This window comes from Dunckerocampus dactyliophorus, chromosome 2 (assembly GCF_027744805.1).
Source record: "Dunckerocampus dactyliophorus isolate RoL2022-P2 chromosome 2, RoL_Ddac_1.1, whole genome shotgun sequence".
Taxonomy (NCBI): domain Eukaryota; kingdom Metazoa; phylum Chordata; class Actinopteri; order Syngnathiformes; family Syngnathidae; genus Dunckerocampus; species Dunckerocampus dactyliophorus.
The window spans coordinates 44,812,312-44,830,387 of NC_072820.1; the positions used below are offsets into that span (position 1 = coordinate 44,812,312).

Genomic DNA, 18,076 nt, shown 5'->3' on the forward strand with positions numbered 1-18,076 from the left:
ATCAAAATGCTGGCACTTTCTTTGACTCCATTTTGGGTTATTAAGGTGAGAAACACTATCAATTTATAGAAATAACCAGGAAGGTGGTGTCTGTGTGACGTCTCGCTCCCACATCAAGTCACATCAAGAATCACATCTTCAGTGAAGGTAAATGGATGGATGGATGGAAAAATGTATTCAATTTGCATTCGTTTTGGTCAGAGTTGGACCTTCTGGAACCAATTAATGATTCTAACCAAGGTTCCACTGTATTGATATTAATATATATCTAATTTGATCTGAAAAAAAATTGCCATTTGTCTTTGGAAGAACTGATTTTTGAGGGGTGTTCCAAAGTACAAAATTCAAATTTTTCCCAAAATTCACCCTTTTCCCTACAACAAATTATTATTACCGGCTACTACTGCCACATTTCTCACCCGATTCACCTCATTCCAGCATCAACTCATTCAACAAAGTCGGGACATTCATGCTATTAGCCACAGCACAAAAATTCCCCCATTTTTTCTTCCGGACCGCAAAATGCCTTTGATCTAAAGAGTTCTAGCTACTTCCACATTTCTCAACCGATTCAGACCATTCTAACATCAAAACAATCAACTAATTAAGGAAATTCATGCCATTTTCCACATTCCCACTTTTCTTGACATTACCATTTTTTGTAATGCAAAATGCCTTTGATCTAAAGACTTCTAACTACTTCAACATTACTCAACAGATTCAGACCGTTCCAAAGTCAAAATTTTCAACTCGTTCGGGACATTTAACTTTCCTGGTACATTGCACTATCATGCTAGGTATTCGCATGCTCACGTTAGCATGTTAGCATTGCTAGCATGATAACATTAGCATACTAGCATTTTTAGTTATTTTCATGTGTAGACACATGTATAAACACTTAGCACTATCTAGCTAGGTGTTAGCATGCTAACATTAGCATGTTAGCATTGCTAGCATGTTAACATTAGCATAGCAGCATTTTATCCATTTTCGTAGGTTGGCACATATATAAACACTTACCACTATTGTGATAGGTGTTAGCATGCTAAAGTTTAAATGTAAAATAATTGTAGGACTAATGTTTATGGTGTAAATCACAATATGGGGCGGGACTATCGCTTGCCGGAGGTATGCGCTCTCCGAGTGTTTTTCTAGTTTAATCCCATTGTAATGTTCAGACAAGTTATGCTTGTTATGCTTGTCTGCTGATAAGACACTGATTCAGAATCTTAACAGCTGCAAATGTGGTAACATTTCATCTTCTAGAGTCAGAATTCTCCCAGAGCCAAAAGATTAAGAAACATTTCATTACTTTTCAGGAAAAAGATCTGTGTTTTCCGCACACTCTGGTTTGGAATTGTAATATTCAACTGCTTTGCAAGAAACAGGAACTTTTTATGTAAGCCTAAACTTCCATGACAACTGGGCAAACACAGTCACTGCACATAAGCCGTAAGTTTAAAAAAATGCTAATGAATGGACTGATTTAGTAGGCTCGTATAAAGTGGAAATACGGTGTCCCCATTTGCCTCTTGAACTGCGCTCAGTTCCTTTTTACATCACCACTTAAGTCATGGGGATTCCGTGTCCTGGGTTTACTGGAAAATCCCCCAGCATGTATGTGTGCTGTCACTGTGCTTTTATGTGTAATGGAATGTGTACTCCTACATTGGACAGCACTCATGTTGCTCATGCAGGTACAATACATGCACACACACTCAGAAAGACATCTGGCTTTGCCTGTGCAGCAGGGGAGTACATAGTAGTTGAAGTTTAAACAGGAAAACAGTAACAGAGAGGGGTGTGTTCTGGCCAGATTCCTCTACCCAGAGCTGATGAGAGGTTGCACTGTGGGCTGAGGGTGGAAAGCTTCCATAGAGTGTACTAACACACACACACACACACACACACATCTGAATTTCTGTATGCGCACATAAAAAAAATTGCACATCCAGCAGTTGGTTGTGCTCTCTGACAAAACAATGTCCATAAGAACACGAGTCCAGCTTTTTTTGTGTAATTTTTTTGTATTATTTGTATTATGTTTTGTGTTTTAACGTTTTAATCTCAATTCTACATAAAGTGTAAATCAAATGTTGCCAGTGACTAGAAGAATGCAGAGTTGGAAGGGTGCACAGTTGGAAGAACTACAGTATATGTTTGGAAATGATTGCTGCTGCTCTGGCATCGGTACTGATGAAATACCACCATGACTCACTGTAAGAAATATGCCCACATGAAAATGTACTTTATTGAGGCATGTTTACCAAAAATGCGGTAAAGCAGTTTCTAACTGAATCCGAATTTTCTGACATAATCTAGTCCTCCAGGAGTATTTCATTCATTTTCTACTGCTTATCCTGTCCAGGACCACAGGATAGCATATCCAGAAGAACTAGGACAGCAGGAAAACAGGAAATAATTCAAACGACAAGCACTTAAATGGGCAAAGCGAGCAAACAGTCCGAGACTTGTATATAATGATTAATTTCAAAAGACTGATGCGACACATTTGGCACCGTTGGAGAGTTAACACTTACCATCGGTAGCTTTCTCTACTGCTAAAACTCACTGAACAACCAGCTGCATTTACAGTAACCATGAAAACCTCCCCTTTGCTGGGATACCATTTAGACCTTGTAGATTTAGTGAAAACAGTCATTTTACCTCTTAAGCCTAGAGTTTAAGAGATTAATTTGCTATTTATGTATGTCATATTGGCACAAAAACATCCATAATCAAGCAAACAGAATATGATGACTCATGTCAGAACGACTGTGTTCTGGGGGACAGAAACTTTTTGGATGGAGGGTGTTATCATGCAGTCACACCATGAAAGAGAAATGCTGTGTTGTGCTGATCACATCAGCCAGCTGATCTCAGCAAACTCTGTTACACACACATATCCAAACATCAGTTATGTGAGGCTTTTGGAAGAACTAAGAATGGAATCATTAAATCACCAAGGTTCAGAATAGCCTCAGTAAGACAGGACAACTTCAAAAATACATCTAGATCATACACCTGTATGTAGCCTAAGGTAGCATAGTGTATGCATTTATAGAGGTTGTAATTAACGCTTTGGTCTTCCTCGACTGCTGTCCTTTTGCTTTACAGCTGCAGAGTCCTGGCCCACATGCGGTTTAGATCCAATTGTGAAAAAAAAACTTCTTGCTGATTCCACTGTTTACAGGGACGTAAACAACACAAGATGAGTTAACTAAATATCAAATTTAAAAAAAAACATGCAGTGCACGGTAAGAAAACCGTTTACCTCCATCCTCGTAGTTCACCAAAATCAACAGTGAAACTTGTACACACAATGCAGCATCTACTGCTTCTTAAAAGCCATCCATCCATCCATCCATCCATCTATCCATCCGCTTAGCAGAGGTCAGGTCACGGGGCAGCAGCCCAAGACAAGAAGCGCAGACTTCCCTCTCACCTGCCTCTCATTGTCCATCCCAGGCCAGTTGAGAGACATAAACTCTCCAACAGATCCTGGGTCTGGCCTCCTATCAGTCGGACGTGCCCTTATCACCTCCCCAGGGAAGCATCCGGAAGGCATCCTGACCAGATGCCCCAGCAACCTCATCTGGCTCTCAATGCGGAGGAGCAACAACTCAACTCTGAGTTTCTCCCGGCTGACAGTGCTTCTCACCTTATTGCTAAGGGAGAGCACAGCCACCCTATGGATGAAACTCATTTCGGCCTCTTGTATCGAGCTTGTACTTTCTGTCAATACCTAAAGCTCATGGTCATAGAAGATCGGTAAGACCGGTGAGAGCTTTGCCTTTTGCTTTCGGCTCCAGCTCCTTCTTTACCACAAAGAGCTGATGCAGAGTCCGCACCACTGCAGACGACACACCAATCCACCTGTCGATCGTGTGTTCCATCCTTCCTTCACTCTTGAACAAGACTCCGTTTATCTCAGCGATCGCCAAAGCCACAAATCACTTGGCCTGCCGGTACGTGTCAGCTGCTTCCAGAGTCCCACGGGCCAAAAAGATCCGATAGTACTCCTCTTTCGGCTTGACGACAACCCCCAGTGCTGATGTCGACCAACGGGTTCTGGGATTACCCACACGACAGGCACCAACCAACACGGAACATGGTCGAAGCTCCTCCAGACATGGGAGTTGGAATGTCTTCTGATAGAAGACTCTGCCAGACATTTCCAGCAGAACCTCACAATTCTTTTGGGCCTGCAAAGTCTGACTGGCATCCTCCCCCACCATCGGAGCCAACTTACCACCAGGTGGTGATCGGTTGACAGCATTGCCCCTCTCTGTGTCCAAAACTTGTGACCGCAAGTCTGACAAAACGACCTCCCAATTACACCTCTCCAGGTCTCGCTGTCACTGCCAACATGAGCGTTAAAATCCCACAGCAGAACAAAGAAATACCCAGAGGGAACACTTTCCAGTACTCGCTCCAGGAAATCCAAAAATGCTGGGTACCCTGAACTGCTATCTGGTGCAGAACTGCAAACAGTCAGAACCCGACCCCCCACCTGAAGGTGGAAGGAGAGTACCCTCTCATTCACAGGCCACCCCCTGCCCGTCACTTCTCACCACTGGCAGCGCCAGAGTTGAATAAAGTCCAACCACTCTGGAGAGGACTGGTTGCCATACGTCAAGGTGAATCCGGCTATATTTAGCCGGAACTTCTCCACCTTGCACAACAGCTCAGGCTCCTTCCCCAACTGAGAGATGACATTCCACGTACCGAGAGCTGGCTTCTGCAGCCTCACTCTGCACCCGAACCCTTCAGCCCCTCAAGTGGTGAGCTCATTGGAGGGGGACCCATGTTGTCAACAGACGCACGCCATTGTGCCTCATCTCCAGGTGTAGCTGGAGAAGGAGACCCCAGTGACCCCCATCCGGGCGAGACAACTTGTTCCATGTTTGTCTCCCGTCAGAGGGGTCTATTTGAGCTACACTCTTGTCCCTCACCTAGGAGCTGTTTGTCTTGGGTGACCACAACAACTTATCTTCTCAGATCAATGAAACACGCAAACTCCTCCACCACGATAAGGAGGTACTGTAGCTCAAAGAAGAGGCTTCTTAAAGGCATGGCACACAATTCCTTTACCAAACTTCTTTCCAAATGAATTTACAGGATTTGTAGTCAAAAATGTTTTCAATTATAATAAATCAAACATATGCAATAACCATAAACTATGGCATTTGGCCTCTACAGTAGTGCTGGAAAGAAATATATGGACATTGAAGATACAGTATGTAAAATTTTTTGCCCTGCTTTGCAAACACAGAAGAGAACATGCGGTTTCTGCAGCCTTGTTTAGACAATCAAATGAACACACAGCAGCACACCCCACACCTCTGCATACCTCATTTGTCTATTTTCCATGGCTCGCAGTGTACCTTCCTGCTTTTGGAGAACAATGTCCCATTAAATTAGGTTCAGGAAGTTAGCACAACAAGGTGCATGCTTGAACTTTCCCAGATACTCTGTACATGTACATACTTTGCACATGCACACATGCACAATGTTGACCTCCTGTCACACCTGATGCATTTGGTACACTGATGCCAGGATCGGCCTTCCTGGCACTACAGTATGACTCATTTAAGATAAGTGGACAGTACAGACACAAACTGACTAATAGTGGTCAGAGAGTCTTAAAAACTTTTATAGTCTTAAAAGTTGAGAATAGTGAAAAGCAGACTACACCCTGGACTGGTCACTAGTCAGTCACAGGGCACATATGGTATAGAGACAGACAACCATTCACACACATACTGTATATACTAGTTTTGGAATGGATAATCAGGCTTCGGGAATGCTCTTTCCAAAGCCCTGCCCTCAAACCTACCAAAAATTTGCCTAAAGACTATTCTTGAAGCTGGGTCCGTGCGAGGAAACCAACCAATTTCAATTAACTACCAATTCTGCTAAGAAGGGTGCTCAAATATCCAGCCAGAATTATGCCAGAAACCTGTTGATGGCCACGAAAAGTGTCTGGTTGAGGTGAAACTTGCTAAAGGATATTTACCCAAAAATCTGTAAGGGTATTTAAACCGTATCTAGAATTTTAACCCGATGTATGGATAGAAATTTGGCAAATACCAAATACTATCTATAATGGGGTGTCAAACTCAGTCACACATGGGGCCAAAACTCATAGCTGACTTTAGGTCTAGGGCCAAATACGACAACCACCCAACCCCCTGTATCTTTCATATTATTTATCACTTGTATATTTCTGCATATTGAAAGTATTAAAGACCCTCTTGTCCTTTTATACATAATTGGTTAATGAATGTACAGTAGTACACTCATATGCATCATCAGTGCACACACAGAGATGATCGTTTGATGTTGCAGGACATGCCCCAATAATCCAGGCTCAAAAAGTAGTATGGTCGGATTTTGACAAAATGTCACATTAGAACTGACAAATAGATGAGAAAGCAGCCTACTGTACATACCCTTTATCCTGTTTCTTCAGCACGTGCAACATATTAATATAATGTCCCGGTCAGCTGTTGTGTTTTCAGGCTGGGATAAAATGAGCATGACAGCCAGTCAATGTGTTTTTACGTGGGCGGGCTTTTTTTTAAAGCTTCATTTGTGTGGATGGACTCTTTTTTACGTTACAGCGAGGGAAATGTGCATTTTTGAAAATATCCATGTTCGTGTCCGTTACAAATTTCTACTTTCTCTGAGGTCGTGAATGCATCCTGATTAGATGAGCTGGGAAAATATATGACTATGGTTGTTTTGGCACGGTTAGTTGTTTCTATAAAGCAATTGCTCATCGACCACCTCCTCATCATCCTCAAAAACGTTCGGGCAAAAGCTACAGTATTTTATATCAACACAAAAACATGACAATCTTCGGGATGTGTAACCCGGAAGAGTTAGCAGCTGTGGAATGGGCGGATTAGGTTTTTCCCAGCATGCTTTGCTGTGGATAAAATTAGCACTTTTGTTTCTTTAAAATGTTATTTTGTACACACACGGTCGTGTACAGTGTACAGTTAAATTACTTTTACATTTTCTCTGAATCTGGCACCCTTATAATAATGGTTGCGCTATTTGTGCTCCATGTAATACTTTGGCCAGTTATGTTTAAAAATGCCAGAGGAGCAGATGATACGAAAATAATTACTTGATTGGGTCGATCTTTATAAGCACTTTGTTTGATGAAGTTGCACAGGGATCCAGATTTGGCCCACCAGCCTGAGTTTGACCCATATCATCTACGATATAATTGTCAATATTGTCATCGATCCAGGTCATTTTATTCTCAGGGCATTGAATCGATCGCAACTGGACTGTGTTCAGGTTGTCTTAGAAGTTTTTTCTTCATCCGAACAGGCTTCATCAGTTCATGCTCAATGACTTGATAGGACAGCGCTGGCTCTTTAGAGTTGTCCTATCTTGTCATGATGGCACCTTGAGCCTGAAGGTTTGCCACACCTGCTCTAGCCAATTTGAACATGAGTACTTTGGCTAAAATGACCTTGCAGATCGAGGTTATGGCGTCCCCTCCTGCTTTGGCATGGTCTTGACAGCCTGGTAATTCCTTTTCACGATAGAAAAGACAGCTCCAGTAACCACATGGAAAGACATGTTGACCCTAAAGACCCTGTTAAAAAAAAGGGTTTCAGCGAGGCGTATTTGTTTCCATTTTCTTTTCAACACAGCTGCTCAGGAAAGCCAGGCTCTCTCTTCCAAGGTTAGGTTTACCCAAGACACTGCAATACAATACCTTCATAAAACCTCCATCAAGCTGAAACAGAAAACAATAGCTACCCTGCGCCCCACCCTCATCTCCCTTGCCTCCTGGTCCTGGTCAAAACTTTGATGCTATCATCTTCCTGCCAAGCAGATTTGCAGTTTTCCATTTCTCTCAAGCATCATCTAATTTGTACAGGGACTAACTTCATGCGACAGCAGAACAGCATCCCTTCCTGTGTCTTTTGTTCTGACTCGATTGTGTTCCTGTTTTGGTAAAAGATAGGAAAACACACAATGTGCGTAAGCGTTGCCTTTCATGAACACATACAGGTAAGACTTGCCATAATGGAAAGAGGAAGTCCTCCCCCGCCTCAGCCGTCTTTTCCATCATTCATTAACAATCGTCAGTATAGCACATTGTATGGGGGGGATGCATAAGAAAATAGGAAAAAGACTTCCTCATGTGGAATGCAAGGGGAAAGGTGAGAAAGATGGCCAGTTGATGGATGGGCAAAGAAACCAGAGGGTGGAAGAGGGGGGAAAAAAGCCGCACTGGACTGTGGAATGCTTCATGAAGGTGGTCAGTTGCACATACTGTAATGAGCAAGTGGTGATTTCACAGCAAAAATATCAATATTTTATTGACAGTGGAACTTTGGTTAGCGTCATGAATTTGTTCCAGAAGGTCCCACTCTAACCACACCGAATCAATTTTCCCATAAGAAGTCATGTAAATCCAATTAATCTGCTCCAGAAAGCCAAACATGTGAACACAAAACACGTTTTTATACTTGAATGTGCAGAAAATAAATCTAAATGCATATAAATGATGAATGAAAGGGCTAAATGGACATTTAAGGTTACTTGAACCTTCATTTAACACATGATTCTTGACGTGACTGAAAGCAGGAAGATGGTGGTCGATCTTGCTGCCACACCGTGTGCTTTGGGAACAGTCATAACTTCAATGAAGCTAAGAGTAACCTCAAGTGTTCATTTGTGTTAACATTTTTGAGAGTCAACCTCTGATGACATCATAGACGGGGCGACGTAACGTCCGGTTGCCATTTTGTAAGCTAGATAATACAGGATGCTAACAAGGAACGAACAGTTGGACTCACGCAGTGTATTAACTCATTCAATCCCAGTCATTTTTCAAAAGACAACCTGTTCACGACAACCTGATGATTTTGACTCATCTTTCAAGGCACACAGAATATTGTCTTCTATGGATATATAAACATGGAACCTACCAAAAGAAACATTAGACTCCCGTCTTTCATCAGGAAAAAAAAATTGTTTCTACCTTTTTCCGTTCTTTAGTAATCACCAGTAGAACATAGGTAAGTTTCAGGAAAATATCAGTTCCCGACTAAAAAAAAGGGAGAAAGACAGCTTTTTGTGAAAAGATTTCAAGCATAACTTTCACTTTGACACACTTTTTTTGTTTTTGTCACAGCTCAAATATCTAAACAACTATACCACAACATAAACAACACAAAAAAAGGTTGTTTTACATTAAAATAAGAATTTATTTACAAATATAACACCATTAACTATTTACAATTTTCACATTGGGAACTGAACTGTGTGTGTGCACGCACGTGTGCGTGAGCATGCATTAAACTTTCCCTACAATGCGTAGCCTCCACGCTACACTCCTCCACATTCTTCCACTTCCTTCTTCCTGTCAGGTGTGTTTTTTCCATTCTACCTGTAATTCACATGGTGAGCTCTTATCAAATGCACTTCTGCCACCTTGTGGCCGTTTTTAATGGCTTAAAACTGCTCTAAAATTGACATCCATTAGTGTGCAGTTGCGTCATCACCTCTTTTTGCCTCTCGTGCAAAAAAAAGTAAAAGAGGTACAAATACATCTTTGGGATCGGGCGTTCGGGATTATAAAAACGACGTCCAGTTGTATTTGAAATAGCATTCAATGCAGTTAGCAAGAAAACGGATGTCAGTATCAGGGGAAAAATAATCTGTTGTGATTCCATGGCACATTGTTGCAGATTATACACTCTGTTGTTTTATTAAACCATAAAGCATTATGATTATTGTTATTTCGTGAATATCGTTGGGCATAATACTAATCTAGTACATGTCTGCCCTTCACACATTTCAGTATACAGTTGAACCTCCATTAGCGTCCGCCCTGGTTAGCATGTTTTTTGGTTAACGTTCAACATTCCTACCACAGTTTTGCCTCGGTTTGCATGCATTCTCCGATTAGCGTACAATCGGCATATCTTGTCGTGTTGTTAATACACTGTGTGAGTCCAACTTTGCTCATAGTGTGTTTTTTTCACTAAACCTCCTATTAGCTAGCGAACAAAGGTTTACAATTACAGTTTTACATGCATAAAACAATTGTAAATGCACATAAAATAGGAATGAAAGGCATAAATGAACATTTAAGGCTACTGTTACTTTAATTGGAGACATGACTGCTCCCGAAGACACAATATGGCAATATGACAATATTTCATTCATCACTGATATGTATTTATATGCATTTCCAATTGTTTTCTACATGTACATCTACAATTGCAAAACTATAAAAGCGTGTTTTGTGTTAACATTTTTGGACTTCCTCCAACAGATTCATTGAATTTACATTATTTCTTATGGGAAGAATTAGAGCCTGACCTTCCGGAACGAATAAATGACGCTAACCTGGGTTCCACTGTACAGTAATCCCTCATTTATCGCGGTTAATTGGTTCCAGACTTGACCATGATAAGTGAATTTCCGCAAAGTAGGATTCCTCATTTATAAATCAAATATTTTTGTGGAAAGCCAGTTTATTACCTTCTAATTACAATTTTTAACATACTAGAGCTCTCTAGACATGAAATAACACCCCTATAGTCACCTTTTCACTCATATTACCATCCGTTTTGGTTAGAGTCAGACCTTTTGGAACAAATTAATGATGCTTTCTGGAACGGATTAATTGGCTTTACAGAATTTCTTCTGGGAAAAATTTATTTGGTTAGCATCCGTTTCGGTTAGAGTCGGACCTTCTGGAGGGAATTAATGACGCTAACCAAGGTTCCACTGTATTTTGCACAATTTACTGGCTTCTTGCGGGACACCATGCATTACGGGGGTTCAAATTTTGACGTTCTGCATGACTGTAGAGGTGCAACATGTTCCTGACATGCACAGACAGGTAATGTGCATGTAATGTAATACAAGCTAATTACTGTGAATATTGCACAATACTTTGTCCAAAGGGAGGTTTCCTTTTCCATACCTCTGTGAAACTTAATGTACATTTTTCTGTGCAATTTCTCCCTCTGGCACGAGAGAGATGGGTACAACTTGGAGTGTTGTTACAGTAAGTCCAAGGTTCTGCCAAATGTAATGAACCAACATCTCTGTTTAGGCTAGTCTCTAATTCAACGCTGTTCCATGACGTTGATGAGTGACTCATGTTCCTCACTTCAGCCAGCTTGTGTGTACTTGTGCTCATTTGACAGAGAACACAAATTCGACATACTGTACTGCGCATCCATATTATAGACATTCCATTACCATTCATAAAGCGTAGCCGCCAAACCTAAATTATAACCCTCAAAGTAAACTTCAGACATAACCAAGAAATGTCATTTTAACCAAAAGTTCTGTTTTTTTTTCCCCCCAAATATTTCAGCTGTCTTCTTGTAATATTATCACTTTAGCCCCATAATATGTTGATTTTATTCCGATAATATTATAACTTTTTCAACAACCTAATTTAAAACTTAAAATGAGGTTGAACTTAAAAAAAAAATTCAAATCTATGCTACTTAAAATGACTTTGTGATTTTCCTCATTTTCACTTTGTGATTTTCCTCATAAATTTACAACTTTATTCTTGAAAAATTGAGACCTTTTTTCTCGTTAGAAGACAACTTTTTTCTCTGAGTATTTTGGTTTTAGTCTCGTAAAATTACAGCTGTTTTTTGGGGGGGGGGTTGCTGTTGTTGGGTTTTTTTTTCCAACTATGTCAACTTTCTTCTTATAAATTGTCTTCTTGTAATTATGAATTTATTCCCATAATATTTTGACTTTATTCTGGTAACATTGTAACTTTTTCCGTAAACTAATTTTCCGTAAACTCATTTTTTTTTGTTTTCATAATATTATCACTAATATTATGAAAAATTTCTTCCTTTTATATTTCAACTTGATGCTCCTACAGTGTTTATATTCTCATAACATTACGACTTTTTCTACTTACTGTAGATTACATTTTTTTTTCTTAATATTATAACTTTTGAGAAAAATGGAAAAATCAGCATTTATTTTATAACAATTACTGCTGGGTTTTTTTTCCCATTTTTGCTGTTTTTTCAGTTAAGTTACGTTTTAACGTAACTTTTTCACACAGGGCTATGTAAGTTTGGATTTTTTTGCTCCCTTAATAACAAAAAGTTTCATTTAAAAACTGCATTTTGTGTTCAGTTGTGTTGTCACTGACTAATATTTAAAACTGTTTGATGATCTGAAACATTTAAGTGTGACAAACATGCAAAAAAATAAAAAAAACAGGAAGGGGCCACTGTAAATGCAGTAAATACACCAGTTATTCACATCATATTTATCAGGACTTACTTGCTGTTTTTACAAACACATTTCACATGGTGGCACAACCGGACTGTCAATTATTCACATGTCCAATGTGCATTTTTTATGTATTGTCCAATTCTAAATAAATTGCATATAAATCTGTGCCGTTAGACTATGAGTTCATACAGTAGCTTTGGCGCAGAGTTCATTTTATTTTCACTTTTTCCTTTAAATCTACCGCCCCCTGGTGGTAATACCACTTCCATAACCATACAGCAGGGGTGTTCAATTTTTTTCCAGCCAGAGCCACGTAGTGAAAAATGAAAGGATGCAAGGGTAACTTTGATATTTTGTAAAGCAACACGTGTAGATATGCTAAGAAGTTATGTATATTTCAAGAAAAAACTGCATCTCAGCTTTGTGATATACAGTAAGTGATATTATTACTTTCAACTTCTGTCTCTGCTCTTTCCCCCCCCCCATTTTAGCTGTTGTTTTTTTAAAATGGTCCAATATTTTTAATTTGTAATATTCTGATCAATTTTCCAGAAATTAAAACTTTATTTTGTTTTGCTTCTCATATTTTGACATTTAAAACACATGTTTTTCCTTTAATATTTCAACTCTATGCTACTAAAATGACACTTGCAAATTTTCTTCCCTCTTTCTTCCTCTAATTATGACTTTATTCCCATAATTTTTCCACTTTATTCTAACTTTTTCCGCAGCCAAATAAAAAAAAGTACAACTTTATTCATTGTTTTGTTTGCTTCTCATAATATTATGATTTTTTAAATAATAACCTGAATAAAATAACATTAATTAATAAATACTAAAGCTTTATGCTATTAAAATCATGTTATTTTTCCTCATCATGTTACGTTATTTTCGTAAAATTAAATTAAACTTTTACTACTTAGATTACAACTTTTTTTCTCTTAATATTCTGACTGCATTCTTGTAAAATTACTACTGATTGTTTCATTTTTGCTGCTTTTTTATTTACATTTTTAGAAATAAAAAACAGCCAGTAAAACCAGTAAAACTTCACAATACAAATATCGTAATTTTGTTCAATAAACAGTACGTTATTACTTAAAATCAGAGCTTTAAAAATAGAGCGTTAGCAGCGGTAACTAGTTTATTTCATTAATTACACATTTTTTTGTGTAATTAACGCACACAAATCATGGCGAGCCGAGCCTCTCTGTTTTGACGACAGACGGAGGCACAGTGATGTGTCCCAAAAGAGTCACATAAAGTCTGACTTTATGAAAGTCTTTATTCTGACCTGAACACATCACCAGCAGTGTAATTCCAACACCATATATGTCTCCTCTACTCACAAACACGCCTCGAGTCCGTTCAGCCTCGGAGTCGGAACGACACTTCCTCATTGTCACTGTGAGATGCATTCAGTGACACTCCGAATATCAAAAGAGCGTCTTTATTATGCGTGTATGTGTGGTTGAAATAAAGAAAAATACAAAGAAAAATAATAAGTGGACCTTTTTATCACTCACTAATACGGAAGTAAGTACACTTTGCTGCATTTAATTATACTCGGAAATCTCAGAAAATACAGTCAAAAGGTCAATTGAGCTTAAATGACGTGGTGTCAGTGAATGCAACCCGTCTTTGCACATAACACTGTTAAAGTGTGATTCAAATGTTCTGCTACTATTAAAGAAACTAGCGTAGATTTTCAGACTTGTGTGCTACCATTTAGTTTGATTTAATTTTTCAGTTCAGTTGGAGCTGTTAATACATATAAATATATATAAGAACGTTAGTTTATGGTTATCCAGTGGTTAGTTGGAACCAAACCAAGGTTGTAGCAGACTAGCCAGGGCTAACGTTCCCTAAACGTTGAGGGAACCAACCAACAGAAACGTCGCCCTGTGGGTGCAGCTTTTACCACAGCATTGGTTTGGTGTTTAATTGGTTGTTTTTTTGGTTTCTTTCAATAAAACACAGTAAAATGGGGATATCTCACACATATTTGCAAATGGTGATTAATTTAAAAACCATGGCTACTCTGACTCTGACAGCCCTATTTGTAATAGATTAGTAACATTCCTATTATGTAGGAATGTAGCTATCTAAAGAAACATTCATTCATTCATACATATGGTCTTTAGAAGCACAGTATCTATCCCAGCAATGATCAGTAGGGTGGGGGTGACCAGCCTGGAACACACAATTGTCAATCAAATATAATATTACATTTGTAATGCATTCCTATTTACTAATAATCGCCTCTTTTCTCCACAGGATGAAGTCAAGGTGCCCTCCAAACTCAACGTTTCCAAGTCAATGCGGATCTCTGAGTCCGTGTCAGGAAGCAGAGGAGGGAGTGTGCTGGAGCTGAAGGAAGCCGGGGAGGATGAGGAGGCGGAAGAGGGAGAGAAAGAAAACAAACCCAATGTGGACCTTTCCTCTGATGAGGAAGAAGTGGAGATCGAGGACCCCCTTTTAGAAACCCGTGCTGAGCGTTTCAAGCGCAGCAGCCTGCAGCGTGTACAAACCCTCAAGACTGTATTCTCCAAGGACAAGATGGATAAGACCCGGGCAAAGACCAAGGAGAACCTGGAGAAAACCAAACAGAAAACTAAGGAAAACCTGGAGAAGACAAAGCAGAAGACTAAAGAGAACCTGGAGAAGACAAGGCAGAAGACTAAGGAGAACATAGAGAAGACGAAGCAGAAGACCAAAGAGAACCTGGAGAAGACCCGTCATAACATTGAGAAGAAGATGGGGAAGCTCGGAACACGTATGACCGTCAACCCCGAACGCAAGCAGAAGATTCAGACGTCCCGTGACAAAATGAAGAAAGCCTTCACGCCGGACCATGTTGTCTATGCCCGCTCCAAGACTGCCGTGTACTCCGTGCCCCCTTTCACCTTCCACGTCAAGAAAATCCGTGACGGCGCCGTGGAGGTGGTCCAAGGCACTGAGATGGTGGAGGTCTCCCAGGATGCCGAGCCCTTCAGTGAAGTGGATGACGAGGCTGACGGAGGGGCGGTGGAAGTCGAGATGGAGATGATGAATGGCGGAGGGGATGAGGAAGAGGAAGACGAGGACGAGGACGAGGAAAGCCAAGATGTCCTGGAGGATAAAGACAGAGACAGCGACTAGATAAAGAAGTGGGAATCCTTCGCATCAAAAGTCCAGACACAACCTGAGTTTGTACAATGTCATTTACAGGAATGGCAGCCAAAACTACAAAGATAGCTTACAGTATTATCTAGTTATTGGAAAGCGTGCTTTAACAAACACAGATCACCAAAAAATCTTAATGGAGCTGATGAAAATCCCCACAAATTTACAAGAATGCTTAAAGGATTTTAGCTGAATGGATGCTGAAGACAAATATGAAAAATAGAAGGTGTGGCAATGCATTATGTGTCATGATCCTATACCATTACCTAGTGAAAATGCATGTCCCTTTCACACATGGGGCGGGAATAACAATTAATATCATTGCTAAGTGGCATGGACCGAACCATTTAAAAGAGGATTTTGCGTAAAGAATCTCTCACCGTGGAGAGTTTGGGAGTGCAGAGTGGCCGTAAACCAAAAAAAAAGCGGTTTGAAGCCGTGGAGTTGGCGGTCTTGGTGGAGGAGGCAAACCAACACACTGTTGAACTCCAGCAGAGACGTCGCATCATCATAATAATGCTTGTGTATTTTGCCATTTAATATGCATGTTTTATGCTGCATTCCTGTCAATCAGGGGTGCCCAAAGTGCGGCGCGGGGGCCATTTGCGGCCCGTGGCTGTTTTTTATTGTTTTTTTTATCCCGCAGAAAATATAATTTAACAAAAACGGAAAAATCAGCAGTAATTTTGTGAGAATAAAGTCAAAACAAACTTTACTTTTTTTTATTATTAAAAAACTTCATTATAGTAGCATAAAGTTGAAAGAGGTTTTTTTTTTAAGTTGTAATATGAAAAACAAACACAAAAAAAATTTACAAGAAATAGTAGGGGGAAAAAACAGCAGAAATGAAAAAAAAACAGCTGTAATTTTACGAGAATAAAGTCAAACTGCGAAGAGAAAAAAGTCGTATTCTACCGAGAAAAAAAGATGAGAATAAACTCATAATTTTTTAATTCTAAATTTTTAGTAGCACAAAGTTGAAAAATGAAAGAAAAAAAAGTCGTAATATGAGAAATAAAACAAGATACAGTTGTCCTTTTTTAGAAAATTAGGGTGGGGGAAAAGTCATTTTATATTTTGGGAATAAAGTCATTTTATTACAAGAAGAACATTTGTACAAAGATTATTGAAGGAAAAAATTAAACTATTTGGAAAATATAAAAAACAACAACATAAAAAATGGAAAAAAGAGCACAAACAAAGTTTTTCACTTTATTCTCATAAAATGACAGCAGTTTTTTTTTCAATTTCTGCTGTTGTTTTCATTTTTAATTCCAGCTATTTCACCTTTCTTTGTGTGAATTTTGTTCATTATGACTTTATTCCCTTAATATTTTGACTTTATTCTCTTGACTTTATAACTTTTTCCGCAACAAAATTGTCCAAAAATGACAACTTTATTCATTGTTTTGTTTATTTCTCATAAATAATATTATAATATGTCTGTAATATTTCAACTTTATGCTATATTTTATGTTATTTTTCCCATGATATTATAACGTTATTCTTGTAAAATTACGTCTTTTTCTTCATTAGATTACGACTTTTTTCTCAAAATATTTTGACTTTATTCTTGTAAAATTACTGCTGATTTTTTTTTTCCATTCTTGCTGTTGTGTGTTTTTTTTTTTTCGTTTTCTTGTTAAATTATATTTTTAGAATGTGCCACGGGCCACTAAAAAAAACATCTGCGGGCCGCAAATGACCCCTGGACCACACTTTGGACACGACTGGTCTAGGTCCATCATGTTTCACGTGCAAGTATGTGTTATTTTTTTTTCAATTTCGTTGTTATAGTGTTTCATAAATAACGATTAAGAACAATACGTTGCACAGGTCAAACTCCATAGACCAAGTTTAGACTCTGGTGTCCTTAAGGAGCCTTAGAGACACGTGAGCGTGTTTTGCAAAAGAAGATTGTGCAACGCTGCGGCCTGCTACTGTCCCCTTGGATTGTCTGCTCCAAAACAACAGTGCAGTTCAACACAGAACTCCAAATGTTATTTCAAGCATTTCAGTACAAAAAAGTCCCACAATGTCACTGTATGTGTTCGTCAATGTGTTTGATTTGTCCACCACTGCTAGTTGTCCTATACAGTGTACAATGTACTGTATCCTATAAGTGCCTTGTGAGATCTGTAAGTCTTTCAATACTGAATGTTCTGCTATGACTGCATTATTTTAGGATATTAGAGATAAAGGTCCATCCAACGAGGATTCTCCAAACAACTCAGGCTTGGAGTGGGGATGTCGGGGACTGGGGGAGTACAGTTTATCCTGGAAATGTTATTAAATGGCAAGTTCCACAGTTGTTTGTCTTGTCAAAGCTTATTTCCAGCACAGACACATCTGTTTGATTTGATTTTTTTTGTGTAAATAATTACAATGCAGCTCATAATGCATAAACATTTGAATTACCAGAGAACATATTGCATTCTGCTGCCTGCACATACTCTCCATTTAGTAGTTTCTTGAGCCAAAATTGACACTCTTGTAACAGAGCATAAAATATAATTGCTTTATTGATGCACAATTCTCTTAGTGGTTAATGCTCGCACTTCAAAGTGAATTAACATTGTTGTAATTGATCCTTGTAAAATCTTTCATTGCCTAACCACTAACGATTGAATTAATAAAAGCTATT

At 39.0% G+C, this 18,076-nt stretch overlaps 1 protein-coding gene across 1 annotated transcript in view; it reads left to right on the forward strand.

Moving 5' to 3' along the window:
- Positions 1–18,076, forward strand: part of cavin1b (caveolae associated protein 1b) — a 40,514-nt gene extending 22,438 nt beyond the window's left edge. The window contains exon 2 of the mRNA XM_054768659.1: positions 14,545–18,076. Within this exon, the coding sequence (XP_054624634.1) occupies positions 14,545–15,408 (864 nt within the window). The 3' untranslated portion in view covers positions 15,409–18,076. The remainder of the gene's footprint in view (positions 1–14,544) is intronic.